This window comes from Marmota flaviventris, chromosome 17, assembly GCF_047511675.1.
Source record: "Marmota flaviventris isolate mMarFla1 chromosome 17, mMarFla1.hap1, whole genome shotgun sequence".
Lineage (NCBI taxonomy): Eukaryota > Metazoa > Chordata > Mammalia > Rodentia > Sciuridae > Marmota > Marmota flaviventris.
Window position 1 is genome coordinate 54,581,197 of NC_092514.1, and position 24,117 is coordinate 54,605,313.

The 24,117-nt window shown below is 35.1% G+C and overlaps 1 protein-coding gene across 2 annotated transcripts in view; it reads right to left on the reverse strand.

The window, feature by feature from the left end:
* Positions 1-24,117, reverse strand: part of Npepps (aminopeptidase puromycin sensitive) — a 91,141-nt gene that overhangs the window by 34,817 nt on the left and 32,207 nt on the right. For both annotated transcript variants that reach the window (XM_027924630.2, XM_071603649.1), the window contains exons 3-5: positions 16,754-16,831; positions 5,289-5,410; positions 573-680 (exon numbers count right to left, since the gene is read on the reverse strand). In XM_027924630.2, coding sequence (XP_027780431.2) covers positions 573-680; positions 5,289-5,410; positions 16,754-16,831 — 308 coding nt within the window. The remainder of the gene's footprint in view (positions 1-572; positions 681-5,288; positions 5,411-16,753; positions 16,832-24,117) is intronic.

The window sequence follows — 24,117 nt, forward strand, 5'->3', positions numbered from 1 at the left end:
TCTAGGAATATTTAAGAAGAGAATGACATTCTATCTATGGAATTCTCTCCTCTAATAAATAGACAAAAACTACTTATTTTCAGGTACAGTAGGTTTTTCCAAGTGCCTCAGAGTCACACTATAAACTGCAGGCTACTACATGTCTTAAACAAGGCAATTCTAGACAATACACTTCAAGTGATGAATGCTTACTTTATTTATGAATGAGATCAATGACAGTAATGAAGAGAAAATACACTTTATAGCTATAACTTCTGGTATTTAATAAGAAAATTAAGACCTTTTTCATTTAGGTAATATCTTTTAAATTTCTTTTTATGTCTTTAATAAAGAAGTAGATAATGTTATTCATGTATTTAACAAGAAATTTCTTCCATGAGGAGGAAAACTCTCCAAAAAATAAGGCAACTATGAAAAAGAGGGCTTACCTGAAAATAAAGAAAACTAATACTGGTGTTTCTGTTATATACTAAGCACTGTACTAGTGGTTTCATGTTATCCAACCTAATCAGCAAACTAAATATACCTAAGCCTATTAAATATTTAAATGGACTTGTAAAACACAAACATACCATATTTGATAAAGCTACTCTGTCTTTAGGAACAACCAGTGAGATATCAAAAGTTGCTTTGATTGCAGGTTCATCCCAGCAAGGAAAAGCCCTCCGGGCATCAGTAGCCTTAAGAAAAAAATATGAAAATACCACGAAATTAAATACCACAAAAATTAAATATCAAAGTACCATAAAATTAACCTAAAAGGTAATTTCAAGACATAGTCACCATTTCTCCATCATTCATTCCTTCATTTGATCAATGCCAGGCAACAAGCTACAATACTTTAACTACTAAGAAAATAAAATGCTTGCTCCCTTTGTCATACCAGCAATTATCTAGGAACTAGGTCTGCTATAGATCTTAACAAGATATGGGAATTGTTTGTAATTATATTTTTGCTTTTAATAAAACATTTCAAATTTAATGTGATTGACTTCACCAGTAATGCTAACATAACACAAAGCACAGAACACTCAACAGTATGCTGTAAGGATTCAGAGCTGAGAAAACATGAAAGGCTGCCTCTCTCGCTTTTATTTTAAAATTAAAGTATTCTCAGTCTTTGATGTGTTTGTGTGTTTTGTTGTTTGTTTGTTTGTTATCTGGAATGGCAGCAACGGGAATAAATATAGATGCTCTGTCAATTCATAACAGGTCATTAGTTTAATGGTATTTCCATACACTACAAGTAAAACTGTCACCACCTCACACCTACTTAAAAAGACCTCAATTTTTCTTTAAAAATAAAAAAAAAATCAGCTACCTGGGAAGTTGTGGTAGGAGAATTGCAAGTTCGAGGCCAGCCTGGGCAATTTAGCAAGACCCTGTCTTGAAATAAAATAAAAAGGGCTAGGGATGTAGCTCGGTGTTAGAGTGCTTGCCTAGAATACTCGGGGTCCTGGGTTCAATCCCAGTTCCATTTATTTAAAAAAAAAAAAAATTAACCAATCAAAATCAAAAAGAATGCACTTTTTTATGCAAGGTAAAATATAATGTCTCTGAAGGATATCAGTAATAATAAAAGGAACTTTAGAATCAGAACAAAATCATAAAATGGAACGAATGATAAAAACATGAAAAGAAATAAAATATGCAGAAGTAGTATATTATTTCTGAAAAAGGATTTCTTCAAGAGTAAAATGTTAGATGGCTAGCTAACAACGCACTCAAATTTAAGTAAATCATATGATTCTATCAATGAATACACAAGATATTAGAAAACATGATATAATGAAAGAAATTACAGCACAAGAAATTTTTAAATTAGAAGCAGCAGCTGTAGAGAAATGAATTCATACTTGAGAATATTAAATAAATGACATAGATAACAAGATTTAAATTTTAAAATGTCCAAAGGATATAGTGATAAAAGCAATGAAAGGTTCATTTGAGAAATACAGGAGCTGAATTTATTACTAACTGGTGTTCCTGAATAAGAGATCACAGCAGATACTACAACGAAAATGTAATGGGAAAATTATGCTACACTGAAGGAAGATCTGAATCTGAAAAACCAACAGGGTTCACCAAGTAATATGCAAAACTATTGAAAAGTTAGCTCCTGGTAATTTTTTTTTTTTAAATTTTCAGGATCAAGAAATAATTTGATACTGGACGCATTGGCCCACACCTGTAACCTCAGTGGCTCCAGAGGCTGAGGCAGGAGGATCTCAAGTTCAAAGCCAGCCTCAGCAATTTAATGAGGCCCTGAGCAACTCAGTGAGACCCTGTCTCTAAATAAAATTTAAAAAGGACTGGGGATTTGGCTCGGTGGTTAAGCACTCCTGAGTTCAATCCCTGGTACCTGCCCCAGCCCCACCCAAAAAAGAAATAATTTGAGAAGGAAGAAAACAAAGCAAAACAAAATAATGTGTTACCTACAAAGAAGAAACACTCTAGTCTGTGATTCCTCTTGATAAAATAAGTTGCGAATGACTTTGGAAAAATATTTATAGACTTTTGAAAGGAAAAGATTTTAAGCTAATTGTATTATTCTTATAGTTGAACAAACTGGGCTTACTACTCACTGCTGCAAGAATTCATACCACAGGGAACTACAGGATGTTTCACCACCCTATTATATGATTTGGCTGGGTAAGCTGGGACTAGGAAGCAGAGATTCACTCCAGGTTGAGTGCTGTCAGAAAGTAGGGGCAGGAGCTAGGCACAGTGACACACGCCTATAATCCCAGCAGTTTGGGAAGCTGAGGCAGGAGGATCACAAGTTTGAGGCCAGCCTAGGCAACTTAAAAAGACCAAAATAAAAAATAAAAGCTTGGAGATGTAGCTCAGTGGTAGAGTGCCACTGATTCCATCCTCAGTGCCACAAGAGAGAAAGAGCACATGAGCAAGTAAGGGCAATTCTAAGAGTGGGTATTTAAAAAAATCCATAGGGAGGGCAGACTAGAGCAAGCATAAAACTATAATGGGTAAAAATGCAGTAGTCACTCATTTTAACAGACAAATGGAGATATTTGGTATTTTGTGAATAGCAAAATGACCTTGTTTTTGTCTATGCCTAGATGAAATTATGAAGTATTCTTGTTTTGTCTCACTTTATCATGGTCTCAGATTTCCCTTATCTGAGGTTGGTATTTTGTGATATTGTTTATGACCAACAGGAGAAAAACACAGACCAGAGCAGCTTCCAGATAGCTCTTTTGTTTTTCATCAACAAATCTATATGCCCAGTAAAACTGATCAAGTATAAAGGCAAATAAAAGGTTTTCAAATATGTAAACGCTCAGAAATTATACCACACATACATCCTCTTTAAAAAAAAAAAAAAAAAAAATTGGAGGCCAGGCAAGGTGGCACACGCCTGTAATCCCAGCAGCTCAGAAGGCCGAGGAAGGAGAATTCCAAGTTCAAAGCCAGCTTCAGAAATTTAGCAAGCCCTAAGGAACTAAGTGAGACCTGTCTCAAAAAATAAAAAAGGGCTAGAGAAGTGGCTCTGTGATTAAGTGACCCTGGGTTCAATCCCTGATGGAAGGAAGGAAGGAAGGAAGGAAGGAAGGAAGGACAAAGAAGGATAAACAAAGAAGTTGGAAAATGAACATCATCAATTCTATCATTAATTCATATTGAAATTTACAGAAATAAGATTAATTAGATTTAACACATGGAAGGAAGGAAGGAAGGAAGGAAGGAAGGAAAATTGTTTTGGATACATTCCAGGATGAAGTGTTCAAAGGATTACAAAAAGGCTTTAGAATCATTCAGACAGAATTAAGCCTAAACAGTAGTGGCAAATGTTATATTAAAATAACAGAAGGAGGGCTGGGGGTGTGGCTCAGTGGTAGAGCACTTGCCTAGCATGCATGAGGCACTGGGTTCGATCCTCAGCACCACATAAAAATAAATAAGAAAAATAAAGGTATTATGTCCACCTACAACTAAAAATTAAACAAACAAAAAAAAAAAAACAGAAGGAACCAGGCGCACTGGAGCACGCCTGTAATCCCAGTGGCTTGTGAGGCTAAGACATGAGGATTGCAAGTTCAAAGCCAGCCTCAGCAACCCAGCAAGGCCCCAAGCAACTCAGTAAGACCCTGTCTCTGAATAAAATACACAAAAGGGCTGGGGATGTGGCTCAGTGGTTAAGTGCCTCTAGGTTCCATCCCCAGTACCAAAAACAAACAAACAAAAAAATCCAGAAGGTTTAAAATTCTTGAAAGAGAATATATACCAGGTAAAATAAGTTGCACTAAACTGCACCTAAAATTTCAGGTTACACAAAACAAACAGTCCAAGGATAAACAAAGAATTTGGAAAATGGACATCATCAATTCTATCATTAATTCATATTGAAATTTACAGAAATAAATTTAATTAGATTTAACACATAAAAATACCATTAGCAGATTTGAAACAATTTATATAACTTACACTTGAAAGAAAGCACAAATACCGTAAGTAAGATAAACAAAGGAAATGTCAAAGGAGCAAAATAGCCAGGTATGGTGACATACACCTACCCAGGCGGCTGAGACAGGACTACCAAGTTTGAGACCAGCCTGGGCAATGTAATGAGACCCCATCTCAAATTGAAAAAAAGGGTTAGGCTGTAGCTTAGTGGTAGAATACTTGCCAAGCATGTGCAAGGCCCTCAGTTCATTCCCCAGCAACACACACACACACACACACACACACACACACACAAAGGAAGCAGTGGTAGCAGCAAAGGAATGCCACAAAATAGCTAATAATGTAGTAGGAAAACCCATAGTTATCAAATATAAAATTGAGAAAGGCAATTAAGAAAGGCACATAGTATAAAAGCAATTAAACGAGGCATGGTAGCACATGACTGTGATCCTAGAGATTCATAAGGGTGATGGGCAGGAAGATCACAATTTTGAGGCCAGTCTTATGCAATTTAGTGAGATCTTGTCTCAGGGGGAAAATAAATTGGGATACAGGGGGGATGTAGCTCAGTGGTAGAGGATCCCTGGCTTTTATCCCCAATACGGGGTGGGGAGGACACAACAGTTCTGGCAGGTATTGAAACTTCTTTCCCTGAATGTATGTGTGTATGTGTATACACCTATATATAATCATTCCCAACACACACACTTAATTCTCTCCATTTTGAAGATAGAAACAATGGCTGAATATAAAATATTCTATAATTATGTTCAAAGGCATCTAGTCTCAAATAATTATCCCAAATAGAATCAAGTTTTGTAACATGGTTAAAAATCATAATGTTAGAGAAGAATAACACATACCTCAAACTGTGTTACAGCAGCATAGCGCACCTCTCCAGAAGGGGTAGTATATTTACTTCTATAGAAACCTTTCATTTTGTCATTCAGCTCTCCAACAAAATCTATCTTTAAGGTTCCTGTACCTGTGATTAAAGATAAATAAAAACCACTTTTATGGATATGTTAAGTACAATTATCAAAAATATGTGCTCAAGATACTATATTCCGTTAGCTATTTACAATGTTCAAATCATTCTTTCCTTTCTCAAACACTCCTGCACTGGAGAGAACAGTCTGAAGTAAATGGCAAACTAATCCTAAAATAACTTTTCAAATCTAGTTTAGGTAAATGCTCAGAAAGTTCTTTATTTTTTTTTCTTCTGGTACTGGAGATTGAACCCAGGGTCCTTTACCACTACACTACACCCCCTTTCCCCATTCCCTTTTATTTTTGATTGAGAGACAGGTCTTGCTAAATTCTCAGGCTGATCTGGAGCTTGTGATCCTCCTGCCTTAGCCTCCTGAATCACTAGGATTACAAGCGTGAGCCACCTTGCCTGGCTCAAAGTTCTTTAACATTTTTAACCTAAGTCTCAAATTACGAGTACATGAAGATGGGAACAGGAAAGGAAACATTTATTATTAAATGCCTGACATACAATACTGTTCATAGAGTTTTTCAAATATTTATAATTATAAATTTGGAAATAGGTATTGTCCCCATTTTTTCAGATGAGGAAACTGAGACTGAAAAGTTATATAGCTTGCTGAAGGTCATAATAATTAGTAAGCAGCAAGAGTGAGATAAAATGTTTTAACCTAAAATTCATGCTCTCTGTCGATTATTCTGTATGGATTGCTCTTTTAAGAAAACTTCATGCACAAGAAGAAAAATGTAGCCAATTACTCCATCATTAAAGACTAGTGCTATCTGTTCAATCCAAATGGAATACTGATTGCATACTATTGTACACAGAGAAGACCAATGACTTAATCAGCAAAAAAGGAACAAAACAAACTCAGTTACCTCAGTCAGGTGAACAATGATATTAAAAAAAAATTAAATTAATTAACAAATTATTAAAATGAACAAATACAAAATACTAAATATGAATTCTACTGTTGTATAGAGCAAAACCAACTTCAGTGTATGACTTTCTTTAAAACAACAACAAAAAATATTATCTAGTGGTCATCTGCCAAATGTACATGCATGGCAAAACAATAATCCCATTTATAAATCAAGCTACCAAAAAACCCTCAAAAATGTTGAATTTGTGGGCTGGGGATGTGGCTCAAGCGGTAGCGCGCTCGCCTGGCATGCGTGCGGCCCGGGTTCGATCCTCAGCACCACATACAAAAAAACAAAGATGTTGTGTCCGCCGATAACTAAAAAAAATAAATATTAAACTTCTCTCTCTCTCTTTCTCTCCCCCTCCGTCTCTCTAACCCCCCTCACTCTCTCGCTCTCTCTAAAAAAAAAAAAAAAAAAAGTTGAATTTGTAATTGATCTTTTTAAAGCCTATTTTTAACAAGGTCCAGAGCATGACAGTCTAACAAATCAAAGATATGGTATAACTATAAAGAAATTAGCCAATCATACAAAACTTGTATATTCTAGTGTTTCATACTGTTATTTTAGAATGTTGTAGAGCAATGTTGACATTGGTCAAAATGTTTTTGACTTTCTTTCTCTTGACATATTATTTTGGATGATATTAAAGTCAAATCTTCATCTTCTAAAACTGAATCTGCTTTTTTGCAAAAGTCCAAAATCATGAGAATTGCAAGTTTACAAAATAAGCGAATGACAAATTACAAACTGTTTCTACACAAAAACAAAGCTTTCTTATGTGCCTCAAACTAGTTTGAAAGTAACTTAAATGAAAATTTCAGACCTCTGTAGCAAACCATCACCAAGGACAAGTGCCACATCTTAAAGTAATCATGTTGGAAAATCATAACTCCTCAACTGAAGTTTAATTGAACAGACCATCTGTGATGGTTATTTTTTTTTTTTAAATCAGACATCTGTGAACATCTGAGGGGACAATGAATACTTTTGTTGTTGTTTTGTTATTGTTGACGAACCCAGGGCTTAAGGCATGATAAGCAGGCAATCCCATACTAACCTATACTCCCTGAATGAATGCTTTTTCTTCAGAATTACAGATTACTGGGACAATAAATATGAACAGAGAATCTATAATAATTTTTAGTGATTAATACTAAAGAATTAATAAATAATATGGAATTTTGAGGGGGAAAATTATTATATTCTATTTTCTTTAGGAATTCACTTAAGTTTTTATTTTTAAAAAAGCAGGTATGTTTGGCTGGGGTTGTTGGCTCAGGGGTAGAGCGCTTGCCTAGAATGTTTGATTCTCAGCACCACATTTAAATAAATAAATAAAGGTCCATCGACATCTTAAAAAAAAAAAATGATACGTATAGTCACATTAATAAAGTTGGGCAAGGAAGATCTAATGGACTAGTAAAACCCACTATTTTAAATGGGACTTGTTTCAGGAATTTTATGTTATAATTCCATTAGTGGAACTGGCCAGTCTGTTCTTGCTAAGTCAGCTGTTTTTAATGTAACTCATAATTCATGGTAAATCTACTTTAAACTTTCCCTACTTGGAACAAAAGTGGATTTAAAACTCATAACTAAATAAGAAAGGCTGCTTACACTTTTACTCGGTTTTAAATCTCCAAGGCCATCAAACCATAACAAGATATTGACAGTGGCCACTTCCAAAAAGTGGCATACTAAACAAAATACAAAGTATTGGAAAGTTATTACCTGAAATTCAAACAAAACACAAGTTAAAGTTTTTTAAAATCATTAATAAATGTAATTAGTGTCACATTTTAAATACTAATTACAAAATACATACTATTAATAAAGTAGAAACTTATGGTAAGTTGGAGAAAAAGTACTTCTTGACAAATTTCACTTATCAAATTTACACCATATTTATACCATAAAGTAACTGCCAGTTACTCTAATTCATACCTATTCACAGACATAATTTACATTGCTTTTCAAATTAGAGATCTTATTTCAATACCCAATGTATCCATTTGTGTAGTAAACCTTTTAAAACATAATAAGCTTACTTATAAATTAAACAACTAAAAAAACAGAAACATCCACCAAATGTTAAATGCTAAGACCTACACTCTTTTTTTTTTTTCAATTTTTTTTTTTTTGTCAATAGACTTTATTTATTTATATGTGGTGCTGAGAATTGAACCCAGTGTCTCACACATGCTAGGCAAGTGCTCTACCCCTGAGCCACAACCTCAGCCCAAGATCTACCCTCTTTAAAATGACAAGACCTAATAGTGCTTCTCCACATAAATACCACTCTACAGGTGGTATTATAAAGTATTTATGGTCATAACCTTCCTTAACCACCGCTTCTGAGGTTGTGAGACCTTACAGTGGTTAACCACCATTCCAGAATAGTGCCAATATCAAAGTTAAATTTGATGATGTTAAGCACAAAAGTTATAATATCATATATTTATAAAAGTTATAATATCATATATTCAATGTTTACTCCATTATCAGATAGGCCACTTCTGCAATGTGTTAAAATCTGAAAAAACAAGAACTTTAGTTTTCTCTATTTAATTGACACATAATAATTGTAAATATTTATACAGTCAGAATTTCATTCTTAAAGTAAACAGTGACTGGGTGCAGAGGCACATGCCTATGATCCCAGTGACTTGGGAACCTGAGACAGGAGTTCACAAGTTCAAGGCCAGCAAGACCTTGTCTCAAAATAAAAAACAAAAAGGACTGGGAAAGTTGCTTAGTGGAGTACCCCAGGGTGCAATCCCCAGTACCACAATAAAGAGAGAAAAAGAGAGAGAATTACAGCAAACAATAACTGGATAACTTTGACCCAAATAATTTTGTAAAATGTAAAAGCCAATGATTTTCCAGTAGATATTGATATAGATATTCGATAATTAAATATAGTCATACCTGCAGAGTTTCCTATTCTAACATTTGTACTGGTTATTTATTTCTTTATTATATTAACTAAAAATTGTTACATTACTAAAAATCTCAAGAACTATGTTGTCAGGAATAGTAACACATGCCTGTAATCTTGTAAAAGGATCAATCACAAGTTCAAGGCCAGGGTAAGCAATTTAGCAATATCCTGTGTCAAAATAAAAAATAAATAAAATGGTTAAGGTAGCTTAACCACCATTCTAGAACAGTGCCAATATCAGAGTTAAATTTGATTATGTCAAGCACAAAAGTTACTAATATCATATATTTAATGTTTACTCTTTGGTAAAGCAAAAGGGATGTAGCTCGTTGGTAAAGCACCCTGGATTCACTCTCCAGAATAAAAAATAAATAAAAAGCTAAATTATAAAATATTTATGGTCATAACCTTCCTCGACTTTTTTCTATTATTTGAAATGGCTTTGCCATGTAGCATGTTAGCTGTGTCCTTATCAAGAAAGACACAGGTCTTACTAATGCTGATTTAAAAAAAAAACCTCATATATATATGACCTCATATTTAAAGGGAAACACACACACATAAAGGGGAAAAAAAGGTACAGACTATTACCTATGACAGTAGTATGTAATTCTGTGTTCTTAAACATACAACATTCTTTTTTTTTTTTTTTTTAATATTTATTTTGTAGTTTTCAGCGGATACAACATCTTTGTTTGTATGTGGTGCTGAGGATCGAACCCGGGCCGCACGCATGCCAGGAGAGCGCGCTACCGCTTGAGCCACATCCCCAGCCCCATACAACATTCTTTGTTCTTAAAAATTATGTACATAAATGTCACAAAAACATGGTATAGTCTTATAAGGACACAGAAGAAACTAACTGTTTTTGAGTTGAGCTAAGACGACTAGATAGAATGGCAAACAAAATTTCACTATACAGCATTTGAATTTCAAATATGTACATGTATAATGTTTTAAAAATATTTAATTAAAAAATAAAAAACAAGCTGGGTACATATACACCTATAATCCCAGCAACTGGAGGCAGAGGCAGAAAGATTCCAAGTTCAAAGCCAGCCTCAGCAACTTAGTGAGGCCCTGGGCAACTTAGTGAGGCCTTGTCCCAAAATAAAAGGCTAGGGATATGGCTCAGTGGTTAAGTATCCTTGGATTCAATCCCTAGTACCAAAACTATAAAATAAGTAGGTAGATAGATAGATAGATAAGCAAGCAAGCAAACATAATGTTGTGATTAGAAGTACAGTCTTCTGATTTAAACTGCTCGGGTTTAAATCTCACCTCCACTCACCAGTTGTGTGACCCTAGACAAGTTATTTAAGTTAATTAAACATTTTTGTATCTTAGTTTTCTTTATCTATGGAGATAATAAGACACTCTCTCAAAAGGGTTTTACTATGTTGTTCAGACTGGCCTCATATTTCTGAGCTCAAGAGATCCTGGGATTATCAGCATGAATACTAGGTTGCCTAGCTAATTTTTCATTCCTTTGTTTCTTTATGTTGGCAGTGCAGGGGATTGAACTCAGAGCCTCATACATGTTAGGTAAGCATACTACCACTGAGCAACATCCTCAGTCCCAAGTTAATATTTCTGATGCACTTACAATATTATCTGGAATAGATTAAACACTCAATATATATCTGCGTGTATAATACAAATCTACCATGTTAAGAGTTCTTACTTTTGTCCCATGAATTCAGCCAATATATTCTGATTTCTTTTGGTAAGTATGGTTGGTCTGCCTATCCATTTATCCATCCATCCATCCATCCCAGGGGCACTCTACCACTGTGCTATGTCCCCTGTCTTTTTTATTTCTTGCTTCAAGATATGATCTCACCAGATTGCTGAGAACTTGAATCATCCTGTCTCAGCCTCCTGAGTAAGTGAGATTATAGGCTGTGCCACTACACCAGGCCCATGTGACACTTTTTGTTTCCTATGCTTGCTAGATTTATATATTTTCTCAGACTTTTTTGGCACTAAGGCTCTTTAGCACTGAGATACATCCCTAAGCCTTCTTATTTTTTATTTATTTATTTTGGGACAGGGTCTTACTAAATTGCTGAGGCTGGCCTTGAACTTGCAATACTCCTACCACAGTCTCCCAGGTCACTGGAATTACAGGTGAGCACTATTGCACTTGGCTCAGACTTTTTTTTTTGGGGGGGGGGGTGTATTCTGGGGATTGAGTCCAAGGGCACTTAACTACTGAGCCAAAAGAGCTTTTTGTTTTTTACTTTGAAACAGGGGATTGCTTAGGCCTCACTAAATTGCTGAGTCTGGCTTTAAACTTTCAAACCTCCTGCCTCAGCCTCGAGTTGCTGGAATTACAGGAGAGTGCCACCACAGCAGCTCAGACTATTTTTAAAATCAGTGTTTCAAAATATTTTCTCCTGCCTTCTTCTTTTTACTTCATTAATTTCTGCTCTTTAATCTTTATTTTTATCTTCTACTTTCTTGAAGTTATGTACTCTTTTTTGTCTAGCTTTGGGATTTATTTATTTATTTAAATTTTTTGGTATTGTAGATGGACAGAATGCCTTTATTTGTTTATTTTTAATGTGGTGCTAAGGCTTGAACCTAGTGCCTAATAAATGGTATACAACTGCTCTGGCACCAAACTACGGCCCCAGCCCAAGCTTTGGTATTTAGCTAATTAATTTTCAGTCTTGCTCCTTAACTAAATATTGTTTTTTGTGTAATGTCTTACCTACATCCCTCATGTTTTATTTATTTATTTTTTAAAGAGAGAGAGAGAGAGAATTTTTTAATATTTATTTTTCAGTTTTCGATGGACACAACATCTTCGTTATGTGGTGCTGAGGATCCAAACCAGCACCCCGCGCATCCCAGGCAAGTGCGTTACTGCTTGAGCCACATCCCCAGCCCATTTGAGCCACATCCCCAGCCCCCTCATGTTTTAATATGTGGCAATTTCTTTATTCAGTTCTAAATATTTTCTGATTTTCTTTTTTGGAAACAGGGTCAAGTTTGTCTTGAACTCCTGGGCTCAAATGATCCTTCCACCCCCAGAATCCTGAATAGCTGGATCTACAGGTATATACACGCCACCAAAGCCCAGCTTTTCCTAATTATCATAACAAGTCGTCTTTGACTCATTAATTATTCAGAAAATTTTCCAATTATAGAAAAGGATTGTTTTGTTTCACTTTTGCTACTGATTTCTTTTCACAGAAAAGAAATAAAGATTTAAACTTAATTTTTTTTATTTTTATCAAAGTAATCATTCATAGTTTAAAACTCATATAATACTGAGTCTTATAAGTTGCAAGCCCTACCCAATACTCCCCATATCCTGCCCCCAGAAGTGAACAATTTCAACTCCTGTGATTTCTAAATACTTTTAGAAGATATAATTGTTTCTTCAGTTTTTCAATCTTAAACATTATTTTCTCCTTAACGTAGAAAATGAAGTCTTAGCTAAACCATCCCCATCACATCTCTTACAAAGAATGAAATTTTCTATCAGTTTGCAATTCTGAAAAAAAAATTCTTTTTTACTCTCACACAAATTCATAATTTGGCTAAGCACAGACCTCTAAGTTGAAATTCAGATTCATTTAGTATTCTGAAGCAATGGCTTCACTATAGTCTACATTCCTGATGAAAGCCTAGTGCTATTCTGATTTCTGAAATTTCTTCCCTTTTCTTTCTTTTTTCTTTGAAGTATTAAGTGTTGAACATGTTAGAGAAGCACCCTACCATTGAGTTATATCCCTTTTTAAAAATTTTCAGACAGGGTCTCACTGAGTTGTTTAGGCTGACTGAATTTGGAATTCTCCTGCCTCAGCCTCCAGAGTAGCTGAGACTGCAGACATGCACCACTGCTCTGATTCCTGAAATTTGAAAATAATATAACAGCCTTTCTTTCTTCTGTCCCATCTGAAATACAAAATCTATGAGAGCATCACTTTATTATAAAAGTTCTAAAATTTGCTTTGGTCTGGAACTTTTTACACTTCATGAGTTAATCTCTCCCAATGGTATACCTCTGCAAACTGAAGGCTCCTGCCTCATCAATTCAAATAAAATGTTTAAAATTTTATGTCTTTAATAAATTCTTCCCATTTTCTCTGTTCTCTCTCTCTCTCTCTTTTTTTTAAGGTGGATGTTGGTCCTGTTGAATTGGTTCTCAAACCTTCAACTTCTCTGTTTTCCATTTCTTTGGTTTTCCTCCTGTTTGGAAGATTCCTTAATTTCATTTTCCAAAACTTCTACCTGTTTTGTTTTAATCATATTATACTTTCCAAAAGTTTCTTACTCTAATTCTTCCTGTTGGATGGCCTTTTGTCATCCTTATTTGATGAATGTATTGTCTTCCTCTTAATTCTCTTAAGGATATTAATTAGTTTGAGGTTCTTTTTTCTCCTTATAATTTGTCTTTGTTTCTTCTAATTTCTTATGTTACTATAATATTTCTTTGCTTTTGTTTCTTTCTAATTTCTTTTTTTTTTGGTAATTTTTTAGTTGTTGATAGACCTTTATTTTATTTATTTATATGTGGTGCTGAGATTTGAACCCAGTGCTTCACATGTGCTAAGCAAGTGCGCAACCCCTGAGCCACAGCCCCAGTCCCTCTTTCTAATTTCTTATGTTATTATTGTTTTGCTTTGTGCTCTTTCATTTATTTCATGTTAGAAGCTTTCCCCACATGTTCGGTAATTATTGCCCCAGAGACTGGGTTTGGTCATGCTACTTGCTTTGGCCAATAAAATGTGAGTGAACATCAAACATATAATACCCATGAAAAAACTAACTTTTTGTGGTCCACCTATTTGCCCTCTGCCATGTGTAAAAAATAGTATGCTACAGATAGTGGTTAGTCACTAAAGATCCTAAGTGACTTGTAAAAGAGAAAACTTGTAAGCCAAATGGAGCCCTGTAAAGTTGGTAACAAGGCTACAGATCATCAGCAGTCCTCATAAGTCATGTGTAAGCAAGAAATATTAACAAGACAAGCCACTGAGATGTATGATCTTATTTGTAGGTTCAAATGTATACATGTGTTTATATACACATAATATATTTCTGGAAGGATTCACCAAAAACAATGGAAGTGAAAGGGGTGAAAGACAGGGAATCTCAATTTTCATATTACTGTATATTTTCCAATATCTCTTAATATATTTCATGGCAAAACATTTATTTTGTTAATAATCATAAACAAAAAGGCCTCCAAAAGTACTAAAACAAAAGAAAACTACTCCAATTTAAATTTTTTCCAAAAAGTATTCATATTAAGGCAATAGATTTTCAACATAAATTTTTTTTTAAATCTATGCTATCTTTTTTTTAAGAGAGAGAGAGAATTTTAATATTTATTTTTAGTTTTTCGGCGGACACAACATCTTTCTTTGTATGTGGTGCTGAGGATCGAACCCGGGCCGCACGCATGCCAGGCAAGCGCGCTACCGCTTGAGCCAAATCCCCAGCCCCTCAATATAAAATTTTTAAAAACCTGGGCTGGAGATGCAGCTCAGTGGTAGAGCACCAGCCCAGCATGTGCCCCAGGTTCAATCCCCAGTAGTATACACACACACACACACACACACAAACACACACGGAAAAAAAGAAAAAAAGAAAGAAAGAAAATTCTGGGAACCAGAAAACAGGTATAAATAAAAGTAAAAATCATTTATGCCAACACCCAGAGATAAACAAGACAGCATTTTATTCGTACTATTTTAGACAAATTATTCATCAATCTGAATATGTAATTTTATATTCTGCTTTTCAATTTTGCCTTACAATAAGCACTTTACAGTGTTATTAAGAATTCATAATCTGGGTGTAGTAGTACCTGCCTGTAAGCTATTTACTCAGGAGGCTGAGGCAGGAAAATTAAAATTTTGAGGCCAGCCTAGGCATCTTATTGAGACTTTGTCAAAAAAAATAAAAAAGGATGGATATGTAGTTCAGTGGTAAAATGCCACTGAGTTTGATCAGTAATGCAAAAATAAACAAATAAATAAATTTGCAGATCTTCACTATTAAATATATTTTACTATATTGATATGTCATGATTAATCATTTCTTTAGTTGTAGATAAATTCATTAATTCAATATTTTTAATTTTTTAAATATTTTAGTTGTCGATGGACCTTTTATTTATTTTATTTTTTAAAAATGTTTTAGTTGATAAACCTTTCTCTCTCTCTCTCTCTCTCTCTTTCTTTCTTTCTTGTGCTGAGAATCAAATTCTGTGCCTCACACATGCTAGGCAAGTGCTCTATCACTGAACTACAACCCAGCCCTATTAATTCTATTTTTTATTTTACCACCACATACAATAAGATACTTCTAAGCATAAAGTATTTTATTATTATAATTTTTTTCCTAAGAATACATTTGGGGGAGAGGGGTATGTGCAGATTAAACCCAGAGCCTTCTGCATGCTAAGCAAGTGTTTAACCACTGTGCAACATCCCAGGCCTTTTTAAATTTGTAGATAAGATCTCACAAAGTTGCCCCAATAGAGCTTAAACTTTCCATTCTCCTGCCTCAGCCTTCTGTAATCCCTCAGCTGGGATTTCAGGTGTGAACCACTGTGCCTGACTAAGAATACAGACTTATTAGCAGAAATGCTAGGTTCCTGATATACAATGACAATTTATTTTTCAAAACAATTACATGAATTTATACTCCTACCAGGAATATCAAAGCAACTATATCATCGGGAATATTTTCTTCAGTTCATATAACAGGCAAAAACTAATTTGGAAACAACACTGTTTTGATATTTCTCATTAATAAGAAACTAAATATTTTTTCAACTATTTAATAGTCATTTTCATTTTCTTCTCTATGAATTATCTGTTCTTTTTCATTTGTTCATTTATTGAATTCTTAGTGCTTTGCTAATTGATTTGTACATAATTTCTTCCACTATATTAGGTTCAGAAAGTCTTTCATTTTCTTTGTGTTTTAATAATAACATTTTAACAAATCTTTCCTTGCACGCCCAACACAATGTGCTGGTTGTACATCTGAATTACATGTGGAGTATAAAACTAGAGGTTTGAATCAATTAGTATAAGATGGATCTAGGTAAGTGTATTTTTAAAAAGCTGAAGCTAAAAAACAATGCATTCTAGGGCTGGGATTGTGGCTCAGAGGTAGAGTGCTTGCCTAGCACATGTAAGGCACTAGGTTCGATCCTCAGCACTACATAAAGACACTGTGTCCACCTATAACTAAAAAATAAATATTTTTTAAAAATGCATTCTAGAGTAGAAAGAGCCTTAGTCTTGTTTCTTGAGAGAGAAAAAAACCTTGGTGCCCCCTGAATTACAATGAACCTTTTTTATTTAAAAAAAAAAAAATCATTCTTAAAACTTAATCTGCTAACAACAATAAAAGATAAAACAGTACACAATAAATTTCTTTGGAATAACTAAAATGCCACCATTTATCATGGGACTTTACAAAAGTCATGTCTCTTACCTGTTTGGAGAGTACTAGGAAAAGACAAGGTAACTTTTTCATCTTCATTCTGATAGTTAAATCCTGTAGCGTGTATTTCTGGAAAGGAAAAAAAAAATTACTTTACAAATTTGGATGGACAAGACCAAATCTAGACTGCAGCAATAACATTTTTGAGAACAAAATCTCTACTAAAGCAATTTTTTTTGGGTGGGGGGAACAGTACTAGAAATTGAACCTGAGGCACTGTACCACTGAGCTACATACCCCATCCCTTTTCATTTTTTATTTTAGACAGGGTCTTGCTAAGTTGCCCAGGCTAGCCTTGAATTTACAATCTTCCTGCCTCAGCCTTTCAAGTGGCCAGGATTACAAGTGTGTGTGACCGCATCGGGCTTTAAAATGAGATATTTTTAATTTAGTAAAACAAGAATGTCATTTCAAATTAACATATTTTAGATTATATGACTGAAGTTAAATATGTTCCTAAAAAAATTATACATTTTTCATAATTCGCAAAACTTTGGTGATGTTAAGAGAAACACTGCCATTATAAATGTGATAGCTTTCTACGAAATTTCAAGAAATGTTTCATTTCTAATCCTTTGTGACTGATGTTGTAGTCTTACTGATGAGCATCTGAAGGATTTACTAAATCGACAAAATTTTGGCCTTAAAGATATATCAGTAAAGCCAGGTATGGTGGCACACACCTGTAATCCCAGCAATTTGGGAGGTTGAGGAAGGAGGACTGCAAGTTTGAGACCAGCCTCAGAAATTCAACAAAGCTCTAAGCAACTTAACAAGACCCTATCTCAAAAATAAAAATAAAAAGGGCTGGGGATGTAGCTCAGTGATAAAGCACCCCTGGGTTCAATACCAAAAAAAAAAAAAAAAAAGCTAATATCAATGAGAGTCCCCCCCCTAACCTCTGGCCAATTGATAACAATTCAAACTACATATAAATCATATCCACATGTAAAAAAATCTTTGTTGTTACATTTTACAGAAATAAAAAGATAAAAACACACATGTAGATTAAATCAAGTCTTTAATTTACCTTCTACCAAGAGTGAGAAGAGACTACTTATTTGGCTGCTACTTTAAGATGCTTAGTTGACTCATTTAAAAACAAAACAAAACAAAAACATGTAGGCCAAGTTCCAAACACAGACATCCATCCCCATTCCAAAAGAAAAGTCACTCAAAGAGGTGGCCTTAATAAGCATGTGAAAAGATCCTTAGAATCATTAACCACCGGGCAAATGCAAGTTAAAACCACAACGAGACACCACTTCACACCCACTTAAAAAACTACAATCAAAATGATAGATAATAATAAGTGTTAGGGGGAGGCAGAGAAATTGGAGCCCTCATACATTGCTGGTAGAAATGTAAAATGGTGTAGTCACTTTGGTAAACAGCCTAGAGTTCCTCAAAAGTTAAATATAGAGTTAACATTTGATTCAGCAGTCCCACTCCTGCATATACCCCAGAAAAATGAAAAGATGTCCACACAAAAATGTGTACACAAATGTCATAGTAGTATTACTTATGATAGTTCCAAAGTGGGCTTTTGTTATCCAAATATCTGGCAATTGATGAATAAAATGTGCTCTATCCATGCAATTCAAAGTTTTCAATAAAAAGAAGCCAAGCACAATGGTGTGCATCTATAGTCTCAACTACTCGGCTTGGACAGTTCTTTTTCCAGCTATCTAAACCTTTTAGGCCTCTGCTCAATTCACTTCTTGAGCTATCTATTCATTCCAGAACCATAAGAACCCTTACTCTGGAAGGACATGGTGACACATGTCTATTATCCCAGTGAGGCTATAGGATCCCAAGTTCAAGGCCAGCCTAAGCAACTTAGCAAGATTGCCTCAAAATAAAAAAAAATTTAAAAATTAAAAAAATTTAAAAGGGCAGAAGATGTGGCTCAGTGGTTAAGCATGCCTGGGTTTAATCCCCAGTACCCGACCCCGCAAAAAAAAAAAAAAAAATCCTTACTCTATATCTTCTGGTGAACTATTTTTAGCATTCACCACTATTTTACATTATATATTTGCTGTTGCCTATTGTAATATTATATCTACTTGGGGGGTTTTGTTTGTGATTCCTACGTCATAACCCCCTCATGACCGTTAAATCTTCTCCACCTCTCTCTGACTTATCTTAGTTGATAGAGGATAAGACCCCCATTTCAGAAGGGGTTCTGAAGAATCTGAAGAGATAGGCCATGCTGAATTTCCCCACCTAGTCTATTAGATATGTAATGAAGGCTCCATAAAAACTCAAAAGGAGGTCAGGCACTGTGGGACAGGCCTATAATATTAGCAACGCCCCCCCCCCCCCCCCCCCCCCCCCCCCCCCCCCCCCGCACTGAGGCAAGAGGATTCCAAGTTCAAGGCCATCCTGGGGAACAGCCCAGAACCTGTCTCAAAATAAAAAATAAAAAGAGCTGGGGCTGGGGCTGGGGCTGGGGCTGGGGCTCAAGCAGTAGCAAGCTAGCCTGGCATGCGTGCGGCCAGGGGTTCGATCCTCAGCACCACATACAAACAAAGATGTTGTGTCTGCCAAAAAACTAAAAAATAAATATTAAAAATTCTCTCTCTTAAAAAAAAAAAAGAGCTGGGGATCTAGCTATAGTAAAGCATCCCTGTGTTCAATTGCCAGTAACAACAACAACAACAACAAAAAACTCCTTTTCAAGAAGATCATAATATACCTGACAATTCATTATTAATTTAATTATAACTAATTGGTTATATATGTATAAATAAAGGCTCTTTTTAAGAAAAATCCATTTATTTCTTAGTTGTAGTAAAGGACACAATACCTTTATTTTATTTATTTTATATGTGGTGCTGAAGATTGAACCATGCTAGATGAGCACTTTACCACTGAGCCACAACCCCAGTGCCTAAATAAAGGCTCTTATTGAAATAATTTATTATGTGAGTGTTGCTACATTTCAGAAAAAAAATATTTTAAATACAATTGGCATTTTAAAATCTATGCACAGGGCTGGGGTTGTAGCTCAGTGGTAGTACACTTGCCCAGCACGTATGAGCCACTGGGTACAATCCTCAGCACCACATAAAAATAAATAAATAAAGGTATTATGTCCATCTACAACTAAAAAAAAAAAAAGATTTAAAAACATCTATGCACATATAAAATATTTGGATACAGAATGCATGAGTGTCTATGTTAGTAGTCTATTAATTAGAAGTATAGTAGTATATTGATTATTAATAAGAAGTAAAAAAATTTTTTTTTGAAGGGGGTAGTGCTGGGGATTAACCCAGGACCTCACATATGCTAAGAAGGCACTCTACCATTGAGCTATAATCTCAGCCCCAGAAATAGAATTTAAATATAACCCTAACTTACATAAAACTATATGACAAGAAAGAGCTTACACTCAAAAACCAATTACAATACACTCACTTTAACTAAAAGTTTACTTACAACAATATAGACCTAGAGTTTTCATTTAATAAGATGGGCTCATAAACTGGATTTTTAATGTCTTATTTTAAGAATTAAGATAATTACTTAAAGATAATTACTTAAAATTAAGATACAATTTTAACTATAAGAAAAAAAATTCAAAACTATGTATACGATATGCTATCATTTGTGAGCACAAACTTTCTCATACATGACATCTATAAAGGCACAGAAACTCTGAGGAAGGATATGTGATAAAAGATAATTATCACCATGAAGGGGGTTGGGAGGGTTGTATAATCTATGCTGTTTTCACATTCTGAATTTGGCATCATGTGGCATATATTAACTAAGAAAGTTTTCAAATGTTTAAAATTACTTTTTAAAGATATTCATTTTGAGATCCTAATCAAATTTTTATAGCCAGTCTGCTAATGAATATGTGATCCTATTCTGGGTCTTCCAAGAATGGTTTAATAAGAAGAAGATGCTCTTGCCTAGGTCTTTAGGTTTTGGGCCACCCATAGTTTAAAAATCATGATTGTTCTTACAGAACAAAGAGGGTACAGTGACTCACCTCATTTATATAATCAGTCAGTCTTGAAGGGTAACAGTCCTCAAGGAGCAACAATACTTTATAACTAAAAGAAGGCAAACACTTGTATAGTATTACTTTAGTTTGTGCCAAAATTTCAGAGCCTCCCTCATGTGAATTCTTCCAAAATACAAAGTTAATTTTCTGCTCAACATTTGTGCAGATATGCTAATATTTAGTCCAGTGTGTTTCCTTTAAATATCCCTGCTCAGGGCAGGGATATAGCTTAATGGCAGAACACTTCCCTCTTCTGTGGTAAAATGTCCTTGGTTGGAGTCTCAGCACTGCAAAGGGAAAAAAGGTCCTTACGAAACAAACTTCATCTTCCGTGGCCTCCTCTATGAGCCCATCTATTTAACTCCTAATTATCACCATCTCTGCTGACTTTTCCTGCTTTTCACTTAATATAGTAATTCTGGTTCTCCCCTTTTGACAAAACAGGCCTTTTCTTTGGCAAACACACAGCACCATGAGGGACCCTACTGTTATTGTTAGAATCAATGCGTATTATCCATAAATAATACAATCAGTAATTTTAAGGTAACTCCTGCTTTCCTTATTAAATAGTATTTAGATAGCAAAATTTTCTTTAGAAAAACTACTTAAGTATGTCCATGTGCCCTTATGAACTTGGAATATCTTTATTTAATCATTTTTATTCAATCAGTACTATAAGGAATAAAAAATGAGGAGTTTCCTTCCTATAAGTCTCACTGATTCTCTGGTCTCTTTCATTAACAGAATTAGCACAGAATATTTCTAGATACTTTAGTGCCATCTCAAATTTATTTATTTATTTAGGGTACTGGGGATTTGACCCAGGGGCAATTTACCACTGAGCTACATCCCCGATCCTTTTTATTTTTTATTTTAAGACAGAATCTCACTAAGTTGCTTAAGGCCTCACTAAACTACGGAGGCTGGCCTTGAACTTGTGATCTTCCTGTCTTAGCCTCCTGAGCCTCTGGGATTACAGATATGGGCTACCACAATTGGCTCAAATTTAAACACTATTGGTAAATACTACTGGTATTCATAAAAATGAAAAATGCTGGGTGCAGTAGTACATACCTTTTGAAATGGTTTGCTACTCTCTTGACCCAGAAACCTCCACAAAATCATGCAAATCAATAAGTTCAGGGGCTAGGGGTATAGCTCAATGTAGAGTGCTTACCCTAGAATACACAGGCCTTGGGTTCAATCACTGGAACCACAAAAAATAAAACTCAGTTAAAGAGGTTCAAATCTTTGTGTTCACACTAAGAACATCCATGAAACTGCCATCAAGGGTATGCATACCCAAAAAAACACAGAGTGTCTGGAGGATGTCACCTTAAAAAGTAATGTTTGAGGGCTGGGGTTGTGGCTCAGTGGTAGAACGCTTATCTAGCATGTGTGAGGCACTAGGTTTGACTTTCAGCACCACATACAAATAAATAAAAATAAAGATTCATTAACAACAAAAACAACAAATTAAAAAAAAAAAAAAAAAAAAGCAATGTGTGAGTGCTGGGTGCAGTGGCACATACCTTTAATCCCAGCAGCGCAGGAGCCTGAGGCAGGAGGATTGTCAGGTCAAAACTAGCCTCAGCAACTTAGTGAGGCCCTAACCCTAACCCTGTCTCTAAATAAAATACAAAATAGGACTGGGGATGTGGCTGAATAGTTGAATATCCCTGAGTTCAATCTTCAGTAGCCCCCAGAAAAAAAAAAAAGCAATGTGTGCTATTCGGGTGTTACAATGGAGGAGTTGGAAAGTGTGCCCAGGCCAAACAGTGGGGCTGGACACAGGATTGGTGGCTTAAAAGGAGTAATGAATTTCTGTTGCACAAGCTTAAAAATGCAGAGAATAATAACTCAGAATTTGGGGCTGGAGATGTGGCTCAAGCGGTAGCGCGCTCGCCTGGCATGTGTGCGGCCGGGGTTCGATCCTCAGCACCACATACAAACAAAGATGTTGTGTCCGCCGATAACTAAAAAGTAAATATTAAAAAATTCTCTCTCTCTCTCTCTCTTAAAAAAAAAAAAAAAAAAACAACTCAGAATTTAAGGGTTTAGATTATAGATTATGTGGTCACTGAATATTTGTAGGTGAACAAAGCACCCAGGATGCATGGCTGTACTTACAGAGCTCATGGTTGGATTAACCAATACATGAGTTCCCCCTGCCATACTGAAATGATCCTCAGTGAAAAGGAAAAAGGCCAAGCATGGTGCCACATGCCTGTTACTCGCAGTGATACAGAAGGCTGAGACAGGATGATCCAAATTCAAGGCCAGCCTCAACTGAGCTCTGTTGGATGTGGCTCAGTAGTTAAGTGCCCCTGGGTTCAATCTCCAGTACCGCACACCCCCAAAAAGAAAGGAAGGAAAGAAGGAAGGATGGATCAATTATTCCTAAACCAGAAGATAATTTGCATGAAATATATCCCTGAAGAAACAAAACCTTATGGCACAAGAATTGATTATGGTTTTATGAATAAAATAAATGCAAATAAAAGTTTTATTTAAAAAAGGGAAATATAGGGCTGGGGCTGGGGCTGGGGCTGAGTGGTAGAGCACTTGCCTAGCATATGTGAGGCACTGGGTTCAATACTCAGCACCACATAAAAATAAACAAATAAAATAAAGGCATTCTGTCCATCTACAACTACAAAAAAAAAAATAAAAAGGGAAATATAAACTGTATTTAAAATATATGAAAAGGGGGTTGGAGGTGTAGCTTGGTGGGAGATCCCCTGGCTAGCATGCTCAAGGCCTTGCGTTTAATCCCCAGCAATGAAAAAATTCCAATATATATGAATTCACAAACACATACAAATGAATATTTTCATTGCACGTGTACATGTGTATGTATATGTTTGTGTATATATACAAACATGAAAATATGAAAAATTCGTAATACTAATAAAGAAATTCAAAATAAAGACACTGCAAGATAACCAATTTTTAACCTATCAGATTAAAAAAAAGGATAAAAAAAATCTCAGATATACTGCTGATGAGGGTGTTTCCTTAACAAATTGGTGAATATTAGTCGAATCTCTCTGAAGTGCAATTTGAATATCAACCACAATTACAAAATACAAGCCAGGTCTAGTGGCATAGGCCTGTAATCCCAGCAACTGGGGAGGCTAAGGTAAAAGGATCACAGGCTTGAGGCCAGCCTTAACAACTTAGAGAGGACCCACCCCTCCATCTTAAAAAAAATAAAAAAATAGAACTCTGTGGTAAAGCAACCTAAGTTCCCCTGTACTTTAAAAAAAAAAAAATCATAATTATAAAATACATATTTTCATATATATTTATTGAAACAGAAAAAAAGTCAATCAAA